Source organism: Morone saxatilis, unplaced genomic scaffold (genome assembly GCF_004916995.1).
Source record: "Morone saxatilis isolate NCDOM2014 unplaced genomic scaffold, NCSU_SB_2.0 Contig21, whole genome shotgun sequence".
NCBI lineage: Eukaryota > Metazoa > Chordata > Actinopteri > Moronidae > Morone > Morone saxatilis.
In genome coordinates, this window is record NW_023339774.1 from 1,090,023 (window position 1) to 1,106,206 (window position 16,184).

A 16,184-nucleotide genomic window follows, 5' to 3' on the forward strand; every position below is an offset into this window, starting at 1 on the left:
TGTGTGTGTGTGCGTGTGTGGCTTGTTGTTACTCACAGAGCTCACAGATTATGGCAATGCAGGCCCGCACCATACGATCTCGTTCATGCAGCCCATCGTTGCCCACGGCAATGAGGGAGTTGGTGACAGAGGAGGGGAAGAGCAGCGCATTCACAGTGATCATCTGTACGAAGCAGCAGCACAAACACAGTGCAGTCAGTTTTTTAGCCGTGCTAGCGGCTCTAGGGATGGCAGTGTCGTATGTCGTCAATCAACTACTTTGCTCAGAGTGGACCTAAGATAGCGTTTCCGGGTAATTGACTTTCTAAACAAATCTAAAATATATCAAATTCAAATAAAAAAATATACAAGCAGCGCCTTACTATCTCAGCATTTTGTCTAATTCTGAAGAAAACTAAATTAAATTGTTTGCTTAGATATTATGTATGATTGTTAAAAAAATACACAATACAGACAAATAAAAAAGTTCCTAAAACCATTGGAAAACTCATCTGACATAATATTTACAAGAAAGAATCTGCTCAGAATTCATCCAAACTGCTCGTTTTACACAATTTTGTTCCCAATTTGGATTCATTGTACAGTTCATCTGTTGTTATGTTCTGTTAATATTCATAAAACATGTCAATCAGGGGTTGTCAGTTTACTCAATCATAGATAAGGGGTCCCTTAAGAAAAAAGGTTGGGGATTATTGATCATAACACCCAGATACTTGAATTAAGACACAACTTGTAGTTTTTGCCCTGATATGATTATATGCAGTTCAGAAGTAGTACAGTACATGACTTTTCGATCATACTTTTTGTTACATTTAAGTCAAGGTATAAATTATGTTTAGTCACACTGTAATATTTCTTTTTGGGCAACCATGAGATGTACATGTAGATCACTGTATCATCAACATATAGCTGGATCTCTACATCAGGGCAGACTGATTGTTTTTATACAGAATAAATAAAATTGGTCCAAGTATACAACCCTTGTGGGATGTAAGTCTATCCATTTGAGGAAACCTGGCAAAAGATTTGCAAGCGTTTCTAAGGTCAATGAAAAGAGCCCCCTACAATACCACCCCTCAATGAACTAGTAACTTAACATGTTAATTTTTAAATTACAATGATAATATGTTATTTTAGGTTTTGTATGTCCAAGAAGACAAGTGAAATGGCATAAACACAGTGTAAAGTTGCTTGATTTTCACTCGATTTGACAATAACTTAATGACTACTTAGAAAAACCATCCTTAAAAATACAAGCCATTTCCCAAAAATTGTTTTTTTTTTATGATTTCAAGGATTATTAAGTCATATCAATCACTCTATCTCCTGGTGTTAATGTAGCAGCAAAACTACAATTCTCGATCGTCCTAAACGTAATGTTCTCTAATTTGGACTTTCATGAATAGAGTAGATTATGGATTATCGGTAAATCTAGAGGCACTGGGTTCATGCAGCCGCTTTCTGATGGTAAGCAGCAGCTGCGCAACTATGTGAGCACACTATAGAGCTGATAGAAAGGGTATTTGTTGGAAGCTGATCTCACCTTGCGTGCCAGTCTGAGAGCCTGTGTTCTTTCAATCTCATTACTTTGCTGGATATCAATGCACCTGGTACAGAATGAAAGGGACAGGTTTATTAAAACAGAATGCCAACTGTTATACACGGCCTCTTTCAACCAGTCACTCACCTTGCAATCAGATAGTCCACCTGCAGTCCAAGCACTTTCTCTAGTACGCTGCTGTCTCTGATCAGGTAACGCAGAGCCCGTAATCCAGCTGCACGCACTTCCTTGGCCTCGTTCAACAACGCTAACCGCAGACTTGGGAGACAAAAAACAGAAAAAAGCCATAATCAAGAACACTGCAGCAAAGGAAATGTGCAGTAGCCAACCAACATGTCCGAATGCTTACCAAATAATCATCTCCTCATATGTAAAGCCAAGCTTCTCCTCTGAGTGTCCAACGCTGCAGAGAAGCTGTGGGGGAACGAAATACAGAGAAAATGGTCACAACTTCAGTACAGACTGTGTATATTAACCCAGTGCAAGCTCACTGATTGTCTGACCCACCAGCAGGGTCTCCTGATGTGAATGCCACATTGGTACAAATAAAGCTATCTGGATGTTAATGTGTTAGAATATAACAGCACATTTACTCAAGTACTGTACGATTTTGAGGTACTTGTGATTTTCTGCTACTTTTTACTTCTACTCCGCAACAACTCAGAATAACACTGTAGTTTTTACACCACTATGTTTACAGTATTTGACAGATATAGTTAGTTACTTTAGAGATTTTATAAACTTAAAGTTAAAGTCAGAAAGATAAACTTTGTTTCATCTCCACCTGCTACATCAAAATTCCTAACATGTTAATCAGTAATAATAATCAACAATGTAGGTAATTCTCAATTTAATACTGATGCCTCTATATGATCTACATAAACAAACAAGACCATCAGAGAGAAACACTACCGCTTTTGTCCACAGTGGCCACCAGAATCAAAACAAAATGAAGTTCTTTATAGGGACTTTTAGTAAAGCGTCTCAACACTAATACCACTGTTACTACTGTATCTCAATATCAAGTGGACAGATTGAAATTTGTGGTGGACAGAAGAGGGTATCTGATGGTTTGAGGACTCCCTGACTTTTTGTAAAAGTCAGTGTGAGGTCAAACCTTCCCCTTCATCAACACTTTGGCCAGTAACAAGGTATTTGAAAACTGATGAATTTGGTACTAATGGAACATTCCTCTCTTCTGCTCGCCATAGGATGATCCCTTCTATTTTGGGCAATTCATGAGCGCTGCTCATTAATTGCCAGCTCCACTAGAGTGTTAATTTTGGCAGCCACTTCACATGTAGTCTTACTCTATAGACAAAATATTTTTCTAAAGTTGACTAAAATGTAATTACTTTTCCTCAACTAAAACTGGACTAAAAGGTAATGAGTGGTTGCGACTAAAACTAGACTAAATTGGGCTAATAGGTATCAAAACTTGGAGTCAAAGTGACAATATCAAGTATTTCAATTTGTAAAAAAAAACAAAACAATGTATTACTTTTCTTGTGTAATAGTGATGAAGGTCAACCCATGGGTTGGGCGGACAGGTCAAGTGACAAAGCAGCATTCTGAGTTAAAATAACTTACTAATTTTTTACTTTCTCTCAAACACACAGCTGCTGTGCATTCGAACATGTGCATCCAGTGGTCAGCTCAGCTGGACGCTGCTTAAAGCGCCTCCAAATAGGTTAAATCCTCAAACTATCCTCTATTCTTTTTCTGAACAGCAGCCACACACTGGGCTTAAAAAAAGACAGTAGGCTACTAGACCAGTGGTTCCCAACTTTTTTCCTCAAAGGACCCCTTTTCTATCATTTAGTAAACTGACTAAGTGACATATTTTATGGATGTTTCATATTATATTCAAAACTGTACAATGAACCCAAACAGTGAACTCTGGAACTGCAGGAAGTTTGTGTGAATTTTGAGCAGATTATTTTCCTGTTTTAGGGAAGTTTTTAATAGAATTCTCTGTCTGTATTGTGTATTTTTAACAATCAATACAGATTATTTTTTTTGCCATTTAGTGTTTTCTTTGTCCCTGGATACTTGGCCTACTTGATTACTTTTCATCACAGAAGTCAATCCAAAAAATGCTGAGATATAGGCACTGTGTATATTGTTTAAGTTTCTAGAACGCCTGTAAAATCCAAGAAGGCCAGGTTTGGGAACTACTGCTATAGACCTACCTGATACATATTTAGTTAACTTTTCACCTAAGATGTGAAGGGATGCATTGTTGGTGAGAGAGAGAAGGAGAGAGAGAGAGGAGAGAGAGGAGAGAGAGAGAGAGAGAGACATGTCTTTAGTGAAGTGGTACTTTTGTTTGGTATTCAACAATAGAACATGTTTGGACAATTGGGTGTTTATTGAGCCTTGATTTTCCAAATGCTGTGGCGGGTACATTTTTCCCCCTTGGGAGAGCACCAAATGGCGCTAGTCCTGACAACTGTACAACCAACTATAATGCATAAAGTTGGCGGTTTGAGGGTTGGGTCTCTTAACTATTGGAGGAAAATATGCATTTTTTAAATGCCCACTACTGACATTTTTGCTCCATCTTGTATTGTTAATGAAAACAATACATACATTTCATTCTAGTTTACAAGATCTATTTTTAGCTTGAAAGCATCTCGTCTTAGACATGGAAAAAACGGGATTAACACTGCTCCACTATCAAGGTACAAGATATAATATAATGTAACAGGCAGGTAGGCATGGAATTTACTGATCACATTCAATCTCCCTTAAAAAAAACTAAATGTACAGACCTCATAGCCCTCCCATTAGCACCACACTCAGGTGCTGCAAGTGTGGCTTCACTGTTGTCTTTACAAACCTTTACAAAGTTGTTCAGGTGACCAAGCTTGCGCATGTTGGAGACTCCTTGCTGCTTTGCAACGTTCTGAAGGATTTCACGAAGGTTCTCTGCAGGATCTGAAATCAGTGAAGGCCGATATGGACCCTAATGTAACACAGTTTCAAACACTACATATTCATGTGAAAAGTATTCCTTTCATTCAAGTGCTACCATAATGCGACAAACAGAAACAATGAGCACATTAAACACAGTGGGGGTAAATACTGGTACCCACATTAAGAGAACTATTTGTCTGATGTATGCAATTCCACTGCTTCCGTTCTGTTGTGAAAGAATCCATAACTGAAATAATCTGTTAAAGTGTAATAAAGCTAAAGCTTAAGCTGCAAGCAAATATTATTATTTCAATTCACTTGGTCTAACAAACGACAGAAAATAGTCAAAAATGTCCTTTACAATTTCAATTTCCAAAAGTCCAAGGCAACGTGTTCCCATTGCTTGTTTTGTCTGACCAACAGTCCAAAACCCCAAAGATACTAAGTTAACCTGCACAAAAGATAAATCCTCACAATTATAACTGGTGCGGATGCATTTTCTGTCAACTGATCATCACAGCTCTAAAATAACTGGAACTGTATGACTTTGAGTTAATCTATTGAGAACAGCATTTTTTAGAACTTATTTTCTGTCACACTGACTGATCCATGATTGTAATGTAATTAAGTAAGTCAGTGATGACAACCAGGGGTTAAATTGGGCCGGGGCTGTCTGGGGCTCAGTCCTGGCACATAGGCCTATGCTCCTCTATGTCATCTTAATTTCACACATCTTCAACACTGTATATATTTTTTACTTTTGTCTTGTTCTTGATAATTCAAACAATGACTAAAACACAATATCTTCGTAGCTGTAGAGCACATAAGCTTAAATGAAGTGAATTTAGAACTTTCACAGGCTTTTGCTTTCTGTCACAGGGTTTACCCTTAAAGCAACCTACCCACTTGTCTGTCAGAAAAATAGTTTTAATAACAGAATGTAAAATGCTCTGATATTCTGCTTAGATAATTTTTTTATTTTACAAACTGTACTATAACTTTACCGCTAGACAGTTTGCGGAAGATCATTGATATATACATTATAAAGATGGACGACATGTCCATGCCCCCTGGTGGCTGGTTGCATTACAGGTAATAAAACGCCCCCTCCATGTTAGCAGATGGGCTAAACTAAAAAAATACAAGCAAGTACATGCCAAATAAATTTCTCCCAAAGATGGTTTCTGTAATTTGCCCGTAGTTATCTTTATTATGTTCCTGTAGTGTTCCTTTTTCTGATCAGTTTGGTTTATTTGAAGCTAAAAGGGTGTTTTTACATCATGATTGACAGCTGAGCCCTGCTTGATACCGCAGCTCTGACCTGTGCAGACTCCAAATGACCTCATCAGAGCAAGATGGCAGCGACCATTATCTTTTTTTTTGGGGGGGGGGGATTTTTGGAAGTACGTGTCGTCTATCTGTTATAAGTCCATAATAGATACACTTACTGTCATCAGCTGTAGCAAAAATCTAGACTGACTTTGATAAATGTTAAACATTTATCAAAGTGTCCAGAGCAAAGCATTTTCTCACTTTGTTTTATTTTATTTAGTTTGCCAAATGGTATCAATCAGATTTACATGCATGCGCACCCATGGAATCCCTGAAACCACTGAGCCCCAGCTTAACAAATCCCAATTTAACACCGAATAATAATAATAATAATAATAATATATTGCTAGAATATATATAAATATAGTAATAAAGTAGGTCACTCGTTTCCTTAAACCCTTCATTTTTTTTTTTTTCACTTTTGGCACTCTATTTTCAGCCTGAGTGAAATTATTCAGCACAGTCGGAAGTGTTCCTGTGATTAAATAGGGACACCACATCTCTGTAATGAGGACACTGTCATATCTATAACTGTGCTTGCACAACTTTAATGTTTGCATTTTGTTATAGACAGAGGCCCTTAAACACTGACACAAGTGTAGTGTCAAAATCAATCACAAGAGCCTCTTAAGAAAGATATTACAGAGCACAACTGTTATCTTTTAAAGTTCCAGTGTGTAACACTGAGAAGGATCTATTGGCAGAAATGGAATATAATATTCATACGTATGTTTTCATTGGTTTATAATCACCTGAGAATATAAATTGTTGTGTTTTATTACCTTAGAATGAGCTTTTTTATCTACAGAGGCGGAGTCCNNCAGTAGCCCAGAACGGACCAACCAAACACTGTCTCCAGATAGGGGCGTTTGCATGTTTCACATCTTTTACGGCCATCATAGTTTCTCCTTCGTGCTTGGAAGGGGATGGTGAAGCGAGGGAGTTCTAAAAGTACACCACAAGATGCCACTGCACCCTTCACACTGGACATTTAAAATGGTTGTATTAGAAGAATGGCAGACTTATACCAACAGCCTACTTCCTCCCAGCCAGAATAGTGTGTGTCAGAGTTCAACTTGAGAATGTTCTAAGAAGCGTTTCCGCAGGCTCAAAAGCCACATCATTATGTCACTGTACGTATTTATGTTTCCAACATTAGTTAATGTTACCAAGGTTAGCTGGCTCACTAGCTAGCCGTTGGTCAGCTAACATTACCCAAGCAAGCATAGCTAGTAGTAAGATTAACATTACTTTAGAAAATTCTTAACATTGCTGTGAAAAATTAGTAGTTGCTTGAGTAATGTTTGCTGACCAACAGCTAGATAGCTAGTCACCAAGCTCAAAGTGACGTTCATAGTGACCCAAGTGGGCCCCAACTGTTTTATAATGGTAAAGATCATGATTTTACTTAGTTATTTTTTCTTTACATCACTGGTACCTGCAATTTTAAAGCTTTATAATGTTTTATGTAAAATGTCAGATAGGCCATTTTACCAAATTAGTGCCATTTACATGATATAACAAAAGCTCTGTATCTATAATAACACATGTTTAACTTTCCAAGGCATGTAATTATCAATCTCATGCTATTTTATTTATTTTGTGCAAAGTTTCTAACAGGACTAAGCTTTTAGCATCTTTTAGCAAATACAGGAAATGAAGCCACATGGCATTAGTGCTAATAGTATGAGAACAATTAGCACCTTAACGTGGTTCAGCAAAACCTTTTTTTTTAAGTTTTGAAAATGAAGTTAAACAATACGTTACATTACTCCCATACTCTAAAAATAAGAAATGTATCCAAACTTTAAATTAATTTACCCTGTACAATATTTTTGTTATTTATATGATTTCTGTCTGTGTCCCCTGGCATTGTCTGTTCATGTGACGTCTGTATTTACCTGCTGTTTGTTAATAAAAAATAAATAAAAGTCACTTGATGCTGTTATGAGTTTGCATAACATATGAAGGATGAAGGAAATAGTCACACAATAATACAAAAAATTAGATTTTTTTTTCTTCTTTTTTTTCTATAATTATATTTGATGGTGAAGTGTAGAGTTAGAGTGGAGACAAGCTAAAATCCTATTTCTTTACAATTTACTTGATAATACAATGTATTATACAGATAGTTGTCATGTATATTAATGCACATTTAGGCTCTACGGAAGCCCATTTTGCCAATGTGACTGGGAAAAAAAAAGACTTAGCATCTTTAAAATAATGACTTAGTACCTCGAAGCATAGGAAACTTTCTCAATATTGTGACTTAGTAGAGATATTAGAGATTATTATCTTGAGATACTAAGTTTTTCATTATATTGAATTACAGAATCGGGTTTTTTTCTGTCACATTGGCGGAAATGGGCTTTGATAAGGCACCGATTCGGCAGAATGGCCCATCTGCATGCAGAGAAGTTCTGACTGGACCGGAAGTGCTGTTTCTTAAGTTTTTCTAGCTTGACGGTGATGATGACTGAGTTGGGTAAACACGCAGGCAAAACATGCGGGAGGCACAGACAGTACAAGTCAAACCATTTAACACTTATTTTTAGCATGACATCCCCCACAAAAACATATGCGCCCAGAAAACACCGCGACACAGCGGCGAGGCGAGCGGGAAGTCGGTGACAGTGATGCTAATTGGATGCTGAGTCCTAAATGTGTCCGCCGCTCCCGGAGCTCAAACCTACCTCTGGAAAGATCCAGCGGCACGTTCTCCTCCCCGCTGTCATTCCGACCTGTCGGCACAAACACAAAGTTGGGAGTGAGCTGAGCTGGTGGCCGACCCGACACGACCTTAGTGCCGCCGGTGTCAGAAGTGGTGATGAGAGTGCGGTCAGGCCCGTGTGAACGGAACTCTGTCTCACCTCGCACCCGACTGCTCCGTGACGGGCGGCCTAGGATGCTGCTGACCGCCATCTTTACAGAAGCCGCACTGAGTGGACCCAGCGCGTGATACTATCGCGAGAATCTACTTCCTATCATCCCCCTGCGCCTCATCTTCATCAGCACTCTGCCACTGAGGACTTTCCCTGCCAGAAAAACTTTGGAGCTCCTGTGTAATGGCACATAAACCAAAAACATACTAGACACTCAAATTTCACACATTCATTTAACTTAACATCAGCTTATACAACAACAACAAAAACAAAACAAAACAAAACTAGACATTTAACACTCATATTTCAAATCAAATGAAGTTTATTTATATAGCCTAGCACATATAATAATATATCAGATTTGACTAAATTTCTGTACAAATTAAAGTGCACGGCACATCTGTAAAAAAGGCAAGTGACACCAATAAATGACAATGAAAGAAACTATATATAAATATAAGACAATAACAAATATGTGTGCAAATGTAAAACAGACAGAACAAGACTTGAAAGAACAATATAAAATAAAAGATTAAAAATACTAAAACACACTAAGAGCAATCAACAATTTGCATCAATCCTTTTGAGTTATGGAAACTTTTAATGAAATTATGTTCAACAAATGTACTACACTGAGTTAGAGGAATCCTTTAGAATTAAAGGTATTTTTAATTAGCCCTTACTTAGTAATTGGTAGCATAAACACAAGTTTTAAAGTTGATTAGACTACTCATTGAAATTAACTTGTTCCAACTTGTATCGATGTTGTGTCAACACAACTCATAAAAATAATGTTTATTAATGGATTTATTAAATCAATCAATAAGAAGTTTTATCAACCATGCATTTGTTTAAGTGGTGACAATAGGTCCACTGAACATTTTGAAATTAAATTATTATTATTATTATTATTATTATTATTATTATTATTATTATTATAAGGGGAGAGTTGATTGACAAACTCTGAAATGTACTTCTGGACACTGAAGTATACTGTGTGTACACCTGACTATGCCATACTTGGGATATTAGAAATATTGAGGAGTCCACATTAACCCAGTGCATGACTAGCCATTGACTGAACCAGCATCTCAAAGCAGCTTTATATTTTAATGCTAATGTGCAAGAGAAAAATGAAAATGAATGAATGAATGATGCCCGAAGGAGTGAAGGTTTGCTGAAAGCAGGGGCAGATCTAGAGAAATATTTATTTATGTGTCCAGAGGGGGGCATATAGACTTTAAGAGGTAGCAGAAATATCTGCTGATTTAATCACAAGCAATCACATATATAAATATTTGCTTGGAAAAGCCCACAAATGAAGATATTTGAACCCAAAAACATTATTGTGGCACATTAGTAAAGCACAGAATAGAAATATCTAACAGTGGCAATAGAATATTAGAATACATTGTTTAATTTATACATGTCTTACATGCCTTTTTCATGTCTTTTTCATTCTGTCTGGTGTGTATTCAGTGTGCATTTCAGCAATGTAGGAAGGAGCTAGGCCATTCATAGATTTAAAAACAAAAAGAAGTATAAATCAATTTTTTGTGTTAAGAGAAGGTAAATAAGTAATTTTAATTTATTCAAACCTTTTAGTTGTAGTTAATACTCTGACTGCAGCATTCTGAATAAGTTGGAGTTTATTTAACACCTGCTTTGTCAGTCCAGAGAAAAACACATTACAGTAATCTAATGTAATAATAATCTATAAAGACCTGTATGGACCAGCTTCTCAGAGTCTGACTGTGACTGTAGAGATATTTATAAAATGATAAAGTGCAGTCTTAGAGTATCAGATATGTGTTTTGGAAGTTAAGATCAGCATTTACAATCACACCCATGCTTTTGGCATGCTTACAACAAACAGGGGAGGAAGAGTGAATCTGATGCCTGAAAGCCTTGGGACCTGACAGAATCTCTGTTTTGTGCTCATTGGGGACAAAAGTATAGTGTTACAGAGTTTTTGCAGAGGGATTGTTTTCTGACAATATATATGACTGACTGAACTGTTCATCATGGTCTGTGGGGAGAACTGGTTGTTTTATTGTACAGTGCTCTGTAGCGCCTACCAGAGGGGAGGAGTTGGAACAGGTTGTGTCCAGGGTGTGATGGATCTGCAGGGATTTTCCCTGCTCGTTTCCTGACTCTGGAGACGTGCTGGAGGATAAACCACAGTTCGACCTGGCAACCCAAAAATTATCCTAATGAATATCCTTACAGGGGCAGTGAGAAATACAAATGCAGATCCGACTGTACTGGTTGCATAAAAAGTATTTTTTTGTTAACTCAGATTTTATGCATATGGTGCTGTGTTCCTTATACTATGACATTTATTTATGAAGTTTTTTTAATTAAATCGCAATATATGGCCTTGCTTACAGTATGACAATATAACACAATATATTGAATCGTAACCCCTATATCGAGATACATACTGTATCACCAGATTCTTACCAATACACAGCCCTATTTTTTTTGTAACTTCTAAAGTTTCTTCAAGTAACAAACAGGCATCATGAATGGATGTTAAGTATAAAACATATAAAGGGAAAAACCACAAACAAATAACCAAAAGAAAACAAACAAACATAAAGCCTCTAAAATATCAGTTAAATTAGATTAACTTAAGGGGGTTTGAGACTTGGCCCCCACCTCTCCTTCACCCAAACACTGAGCATCGGCTCCCCACAGGGCTGTGTGCTGAGCCCCCTCCTGTACTGCCTCTACACCCATGACTGCAGTTCGGCCCACAATGACAATCTCATCGTCAAGTTTGCCGACGACACTACAGTGGTCGGACTCATCTCTAAGGGTGATGAGGCAGCCTACAGAGAGGAGGTCCTGAAGTTGGCAGCCTGGTGTTCAGAGAATAACCTCGCTCTGAACACCAAGAAAACCAGAGAGATCATCATTGACTTCAGGAAGCACAGCACCGACCCAGCCCCCCTTTACATCAACGGCGAGTGTGTGGAGAGGGTCCACACCTTCAGGTTTCTCGGCGTCCTCATCTCCGCCGACATCTCCTGGACAGAGAACATCACGGCAGTCGAAGGTCAGCAATGCCGGCTAACACTTCCTGTAGAGTTCTCCAAGGAAACCAAAATCTAAACTCCCAAACTGTGCTGGACCTTTCCTTAACACCTGCTCCCATGTGTTATCATCCAGGGAGAGGTCGTCAAGAGAGTCCATCCAAGGCAGCAACAGAAGATCATATGCTGCCCTCCTACCGTTCCCTGATTGACATTTACACCTCCCCGCTGCCTTCAGCTAGAAGCCATCCACCTAAGACAGCTCCCACCGCGGCTTTGACCTGTTTGACCTGTTTGCCCTCCCCCAGGGAGGCCGCTAACATGGTGATTAGGACAAAAACAAACAGATTTCCCAAAAACCAGCTTCTTCCCAAAAGCAATAACCACCCCCTGAATCTAATATATTATATTATATTGTATATTGATAATATATTATATTTATATATATATAATAATTAGTATTTTAACATCTGATATAGCACCATATTTATTTACAAAATGTACCACACCTCCTCAAGACTGTGGCACCTATCTCCCCCTTTCTTTTTTTTTGCCACTAATTAATGTATGTCCTTATATTTTATGTTTATAGCTGTATATTTTTATGTTTCTTACACTTTTTGTTTTTTTATTCCACTGCCTTTGAGTGTGGCTTTTAATCTCATTGTACATGTGTATAGTGACAATAAAGGCATTCTATTCTATTCTATTACACAGCTGTGCTATCTACTACATCCACCAGAGGTCCCTGCTTCCCTGCCTGAGAGTTGAGTCTGTGCAGCTGTCTCTGCTCAAACTGCTCATCAGCCTGTGACATTATATCCGACCATGATGACTTTTAGCAGAGTTCCTGCCAGAGTTTTTGTCTTAGCCTGTCTTCATGTTTATAGTGTTTGCCACTGACCAAAGTATAGCTCTGAAGAGATTCCCCTATCTGCCACCATTACCTACCTGTAGGTAATTTTCTATTATAATATCAGTCTAGAGATCTGTAAAATATTCTACTCATTTTAATGCTATTGACAGTGGTTCTGTTGACTACAGCTACTTTAAAGGACCAATGTGTAGGATTCACTAGCACTGAGCGGTAAAGTAGCATATTGCAACTGTCAATACAGCTCACCCTTCCAGGCTTGTAGGAGAAACTATAGTGACAGTGAAACTAGTGAAAAACGTGTGTTTCTCAAACCTTTTACAACACATACCACCTCAGAAAATATCAGGCTCTTTATGTACCACCATTATGACCAGCGTTACAGCACTGTAGGACGACCCTATTATGCAATGGATAATCATCACACGAGGCAGGTTTATTTATTGTTGACTGTTGTTGAATCCTGAACGGAATGAGTTCATTAATTATTTCCATTGTAAATGTTGTTTAAGAACCAGTGCTCTATGCCACAACTTTATGGAACAGCAGAGGACAAACTCCTGTCTGTTCTCCCTGAGAAGGCTGCTGTTTGCAAGGAGGAGTGCATCCCAAAGGGGCAATACCCCTGTGATGAGACTGTTTTAGCTCTGTGTTCCCCTAATGGAGGAAAATGTTTGGAGCCCTTCTATGGATGCATATTGGTGCATATGGTGCTGTGTAAGGCTGCACAATTAATCAAATTATTATTGAAATCGCAATATGGCCAAGTGCAATACTCAAACTGCAGAATCTGCAATGTTTTGATAAGGGTAAACTGTGTGACAAACAGCATTATAATGAAGTACTGTAGTGCTGCAGAGATGCCCTGGCCTACAAATCTTGTTCTCCAGATGTAAGAAAGCATGTTTGTTTGGTACAGTCCCCAACAAATGTCACATTATAATAATTTTATTTATTTTTATTTATTTTTTATTATTATTTTTATTTAGTGAGACCTGGGAATGTGATGTACTGTAATTTTTGAGCTGCAAATGTTGCTCTATTTCTCTCTTTGGAACTGTAGAAGTGGGGTCAATCCACACTTTAATATGTTAAGTTTGGTCAGTATTTTAACCTAGGTTGTTTATTGTTTTATATGTACAGTACCAGCAAATTAAAGAATCGTGTCATTTCCAGAATTTCATTGGTAGACGTAACAGAATCATTGATTGAGGACATTAGCACAAGGTAGCAATCCTAGAATGGAGTGATGTTGGGAGAGTAGAACACCTGGTAAGTAGTATTGCTACTTACTTGCCTTGTCTTTGACAATTTTGTTCAGTAAGGTTTGTATAACAATGCCCAAGTATATAATTTTTTTATTGGATCTGTATCATACAACACTTGGATGGCTGCACCGTCTTATTGTTTAGTAAAAGCAGATTAGACTGATTTTGCAGCATGGCACAGAGTGAAATTCATCGAAGGTCCCGAGAATGTTTGGAATAGATTCCTCAAGGTCAGAAATATACATATCATCCAGGAATATTGAGTTGCTACTTGACTTAATTTGGATATTACAGATATATATTTTGCCTTATTGTTTGGGCAGGGAGTTTGAGTGCGATCACACAAAGCATGGACATATAAAAAATGGACGTCGCATCTCCACTTTCTCCCACTTAACAAAATTGAATATTGATATTGAATATCCCAGATACGGTCGATGCCATCTTTCGCCATTCAGAGCCAGAGTCTGCACAGTAGTGATTGGAGTTGGTGCCAGGGTATCAAAGTCTTGCCCATACACCTGCGATTGTGAGGAAGAAGCTGCTGGCCTGAAAGCCTCTTCTCTGGAGCCCTGTCTGCTACCCTCCTTGGCCGCTATATACCCACCTGCTCAATTCCAGAGCAACAGGACGCGTTCCACAGAGAGTACTGAACACACGTTGGTGTCCATGTTCCAGTGCCCACCACAGGGAAAGTGTTGTCAGTATTGTCACACAGGTATTTGTCTCATGCAGTTGTCATCAACCACAGGACCAGTGTCCCCACAGCTGTGACAACATGGACAGTCTAGGAGGCTTCATGCTGGGTGTTGGTGGAGTGCATGGACAGTGTGCCAGCCCCAAAAGGCTTTGACGAAGTGGCTGTTCAGCTCTCTCCCTCTGCACATGAAGAGCTGGGCTGCCTGCACTTAGTCAAAATGGGTGTGAATGATAGAGAAGGGCTACAGGCTTAAATAATTAAATATGGGTAAATTTCTCTTTGGGGTAATTTCCACCTTGAGAAAGAAAGGAGCCCTCCCAAGGAGTCCCAGTGGTATCTACTTGAGGAATTTTTGCAGGGGCATTTTTCCACAGGAGACAACATGGTTACCCTCAAACAATGCCAGATAGCCTCTTCTGTAGTGGCCATACTAGTGGGATGCCTGTATATGAGAGGCACTCGATGGCCACTGTCTGGTGAGGGTTTCAGGAGGCTACTTTCTAGTGCTTTGTTAGTGGATGAGCCTGGGTTTCCTGACTCATGGTATTGCCATGGGAACCATTAGCGCAAGTAAAGTGATCACTGCAGATGCCTCTCTGGTGGTCTGGGGTGCCACTCACGAGGGGAGAACAGTGAATGGGAGATGGGAACCTCACATGCGTTATATCCACATCTGGAACTGGGCGGTATGGTGACTGAGTGAAGGAGACACCAACGAGAGGAGCTCCCAGCTAATCTCCTACATTTTACATCGATCGTTTTTTTCCCCTTTTTTTTCTGTGTGTGTTGTTCTGTGTTGCAACATAGATCTACATGTAGCTTTCATTTCACCACAGGGTATCTACATTTACTTACCGCTCAATTATATGGCTACTACTACTAACTATGTGTGTGAGAGGTAATGTCAAAATTCTTTCGTGAAATGGATGGATGGATTGAACGGGCCAATGAAGTGTGCCAAGGTTTTCTCCTACATTAAGGAGTTGAAAGGGGATGTTATATTCCTTCAAGAGACCCACTTGCATAAGGCTCTCCAGGCCTTGGATCGGGCAAATTTTCCATTCCAAGTTTGACATCAGGACAAGGGGTGCAGCTATACTGATTGGTAAAAAAGTTCAATTCACTCCCACTGAGACCATCTCAGATCCTAATTGCTATGTAATAGTAACAGGCTCATTATTTCAGACCGCATGTCTATTGGTGAGTCCAACGATTGGGACGATGCTAATTTAGGTTTGGAGACAGAATAACCTCCTGGATACATCTGCTTTACACATCTCCCCAGACATGTGTTAACCAACAGTACTCAATCAGCGTTCTTTGCTCTATCATGTGGGTCTTGCCCCTTTTCCCTGCCCTGTTCACCATTGCCATTGAACCCATGTCTATTGCGGTTAAGGCCAGTACCTTGTTCTGTGGGGTCAGGAGATGGGACATTGAACATAAGGTTTCCATATCCCCATAAACTTACATAGCAATGACTTCATGAGCTTCTTTTATAATAAAATTATTACTATTAGAGAGAAAATTAGTCACCAAATGCCCTCAACAGTTATCACTGGCTCTCCAAGTTCAGGAGATTTAACTAACGCAACCTCAGATATATATTT

At 38.8% G+C, this 16,184-nt stretch overlaps 1 protein-coding gene across 1 annotated transcript in view; it reads right to left on the minus strand.

Moving 5' to 3' along the window:
• Positions 1-8,734, minus strand: part of LOC118332812 (rapamycin-insensitive companion of mTOR-like) — a 33,786-nt gene extending 25,052 nt beyond the window's left edge. Inside the window, exons 1-7 of the mRNA XM_035668241.1 lie at positions 8,683-8,734; positions 8,506-8,553; positions 4,404-4,501; positions 1,911-1,975; positions 1,688-1,819; positions 1,544-1,607; positions 37-163 (exon numbers count right to left, since the gene is read on the minus strand). Of these exons, the coding sequence (XP_035524134.1) occupies positions 37-163; positions 1,544-1,607; positions 1,688-1,819; positions 1,911-1,975; positions 4,404-4,501; positions 8,506-8,553; positions 8,683-8,734 (586 nt within the window). The remainder of the gene's footprint in view (positions 1-36; positions 164-1,543; positions 1,608-1,687; positions 1,820-1,910; positions 1,976-4,403; positions 4,502-8,505; positions 8,554-8,682) is intronic.
• Between the last annotated feature and the right edge of the window lie 7,450 nt (positions 8,735-16,184).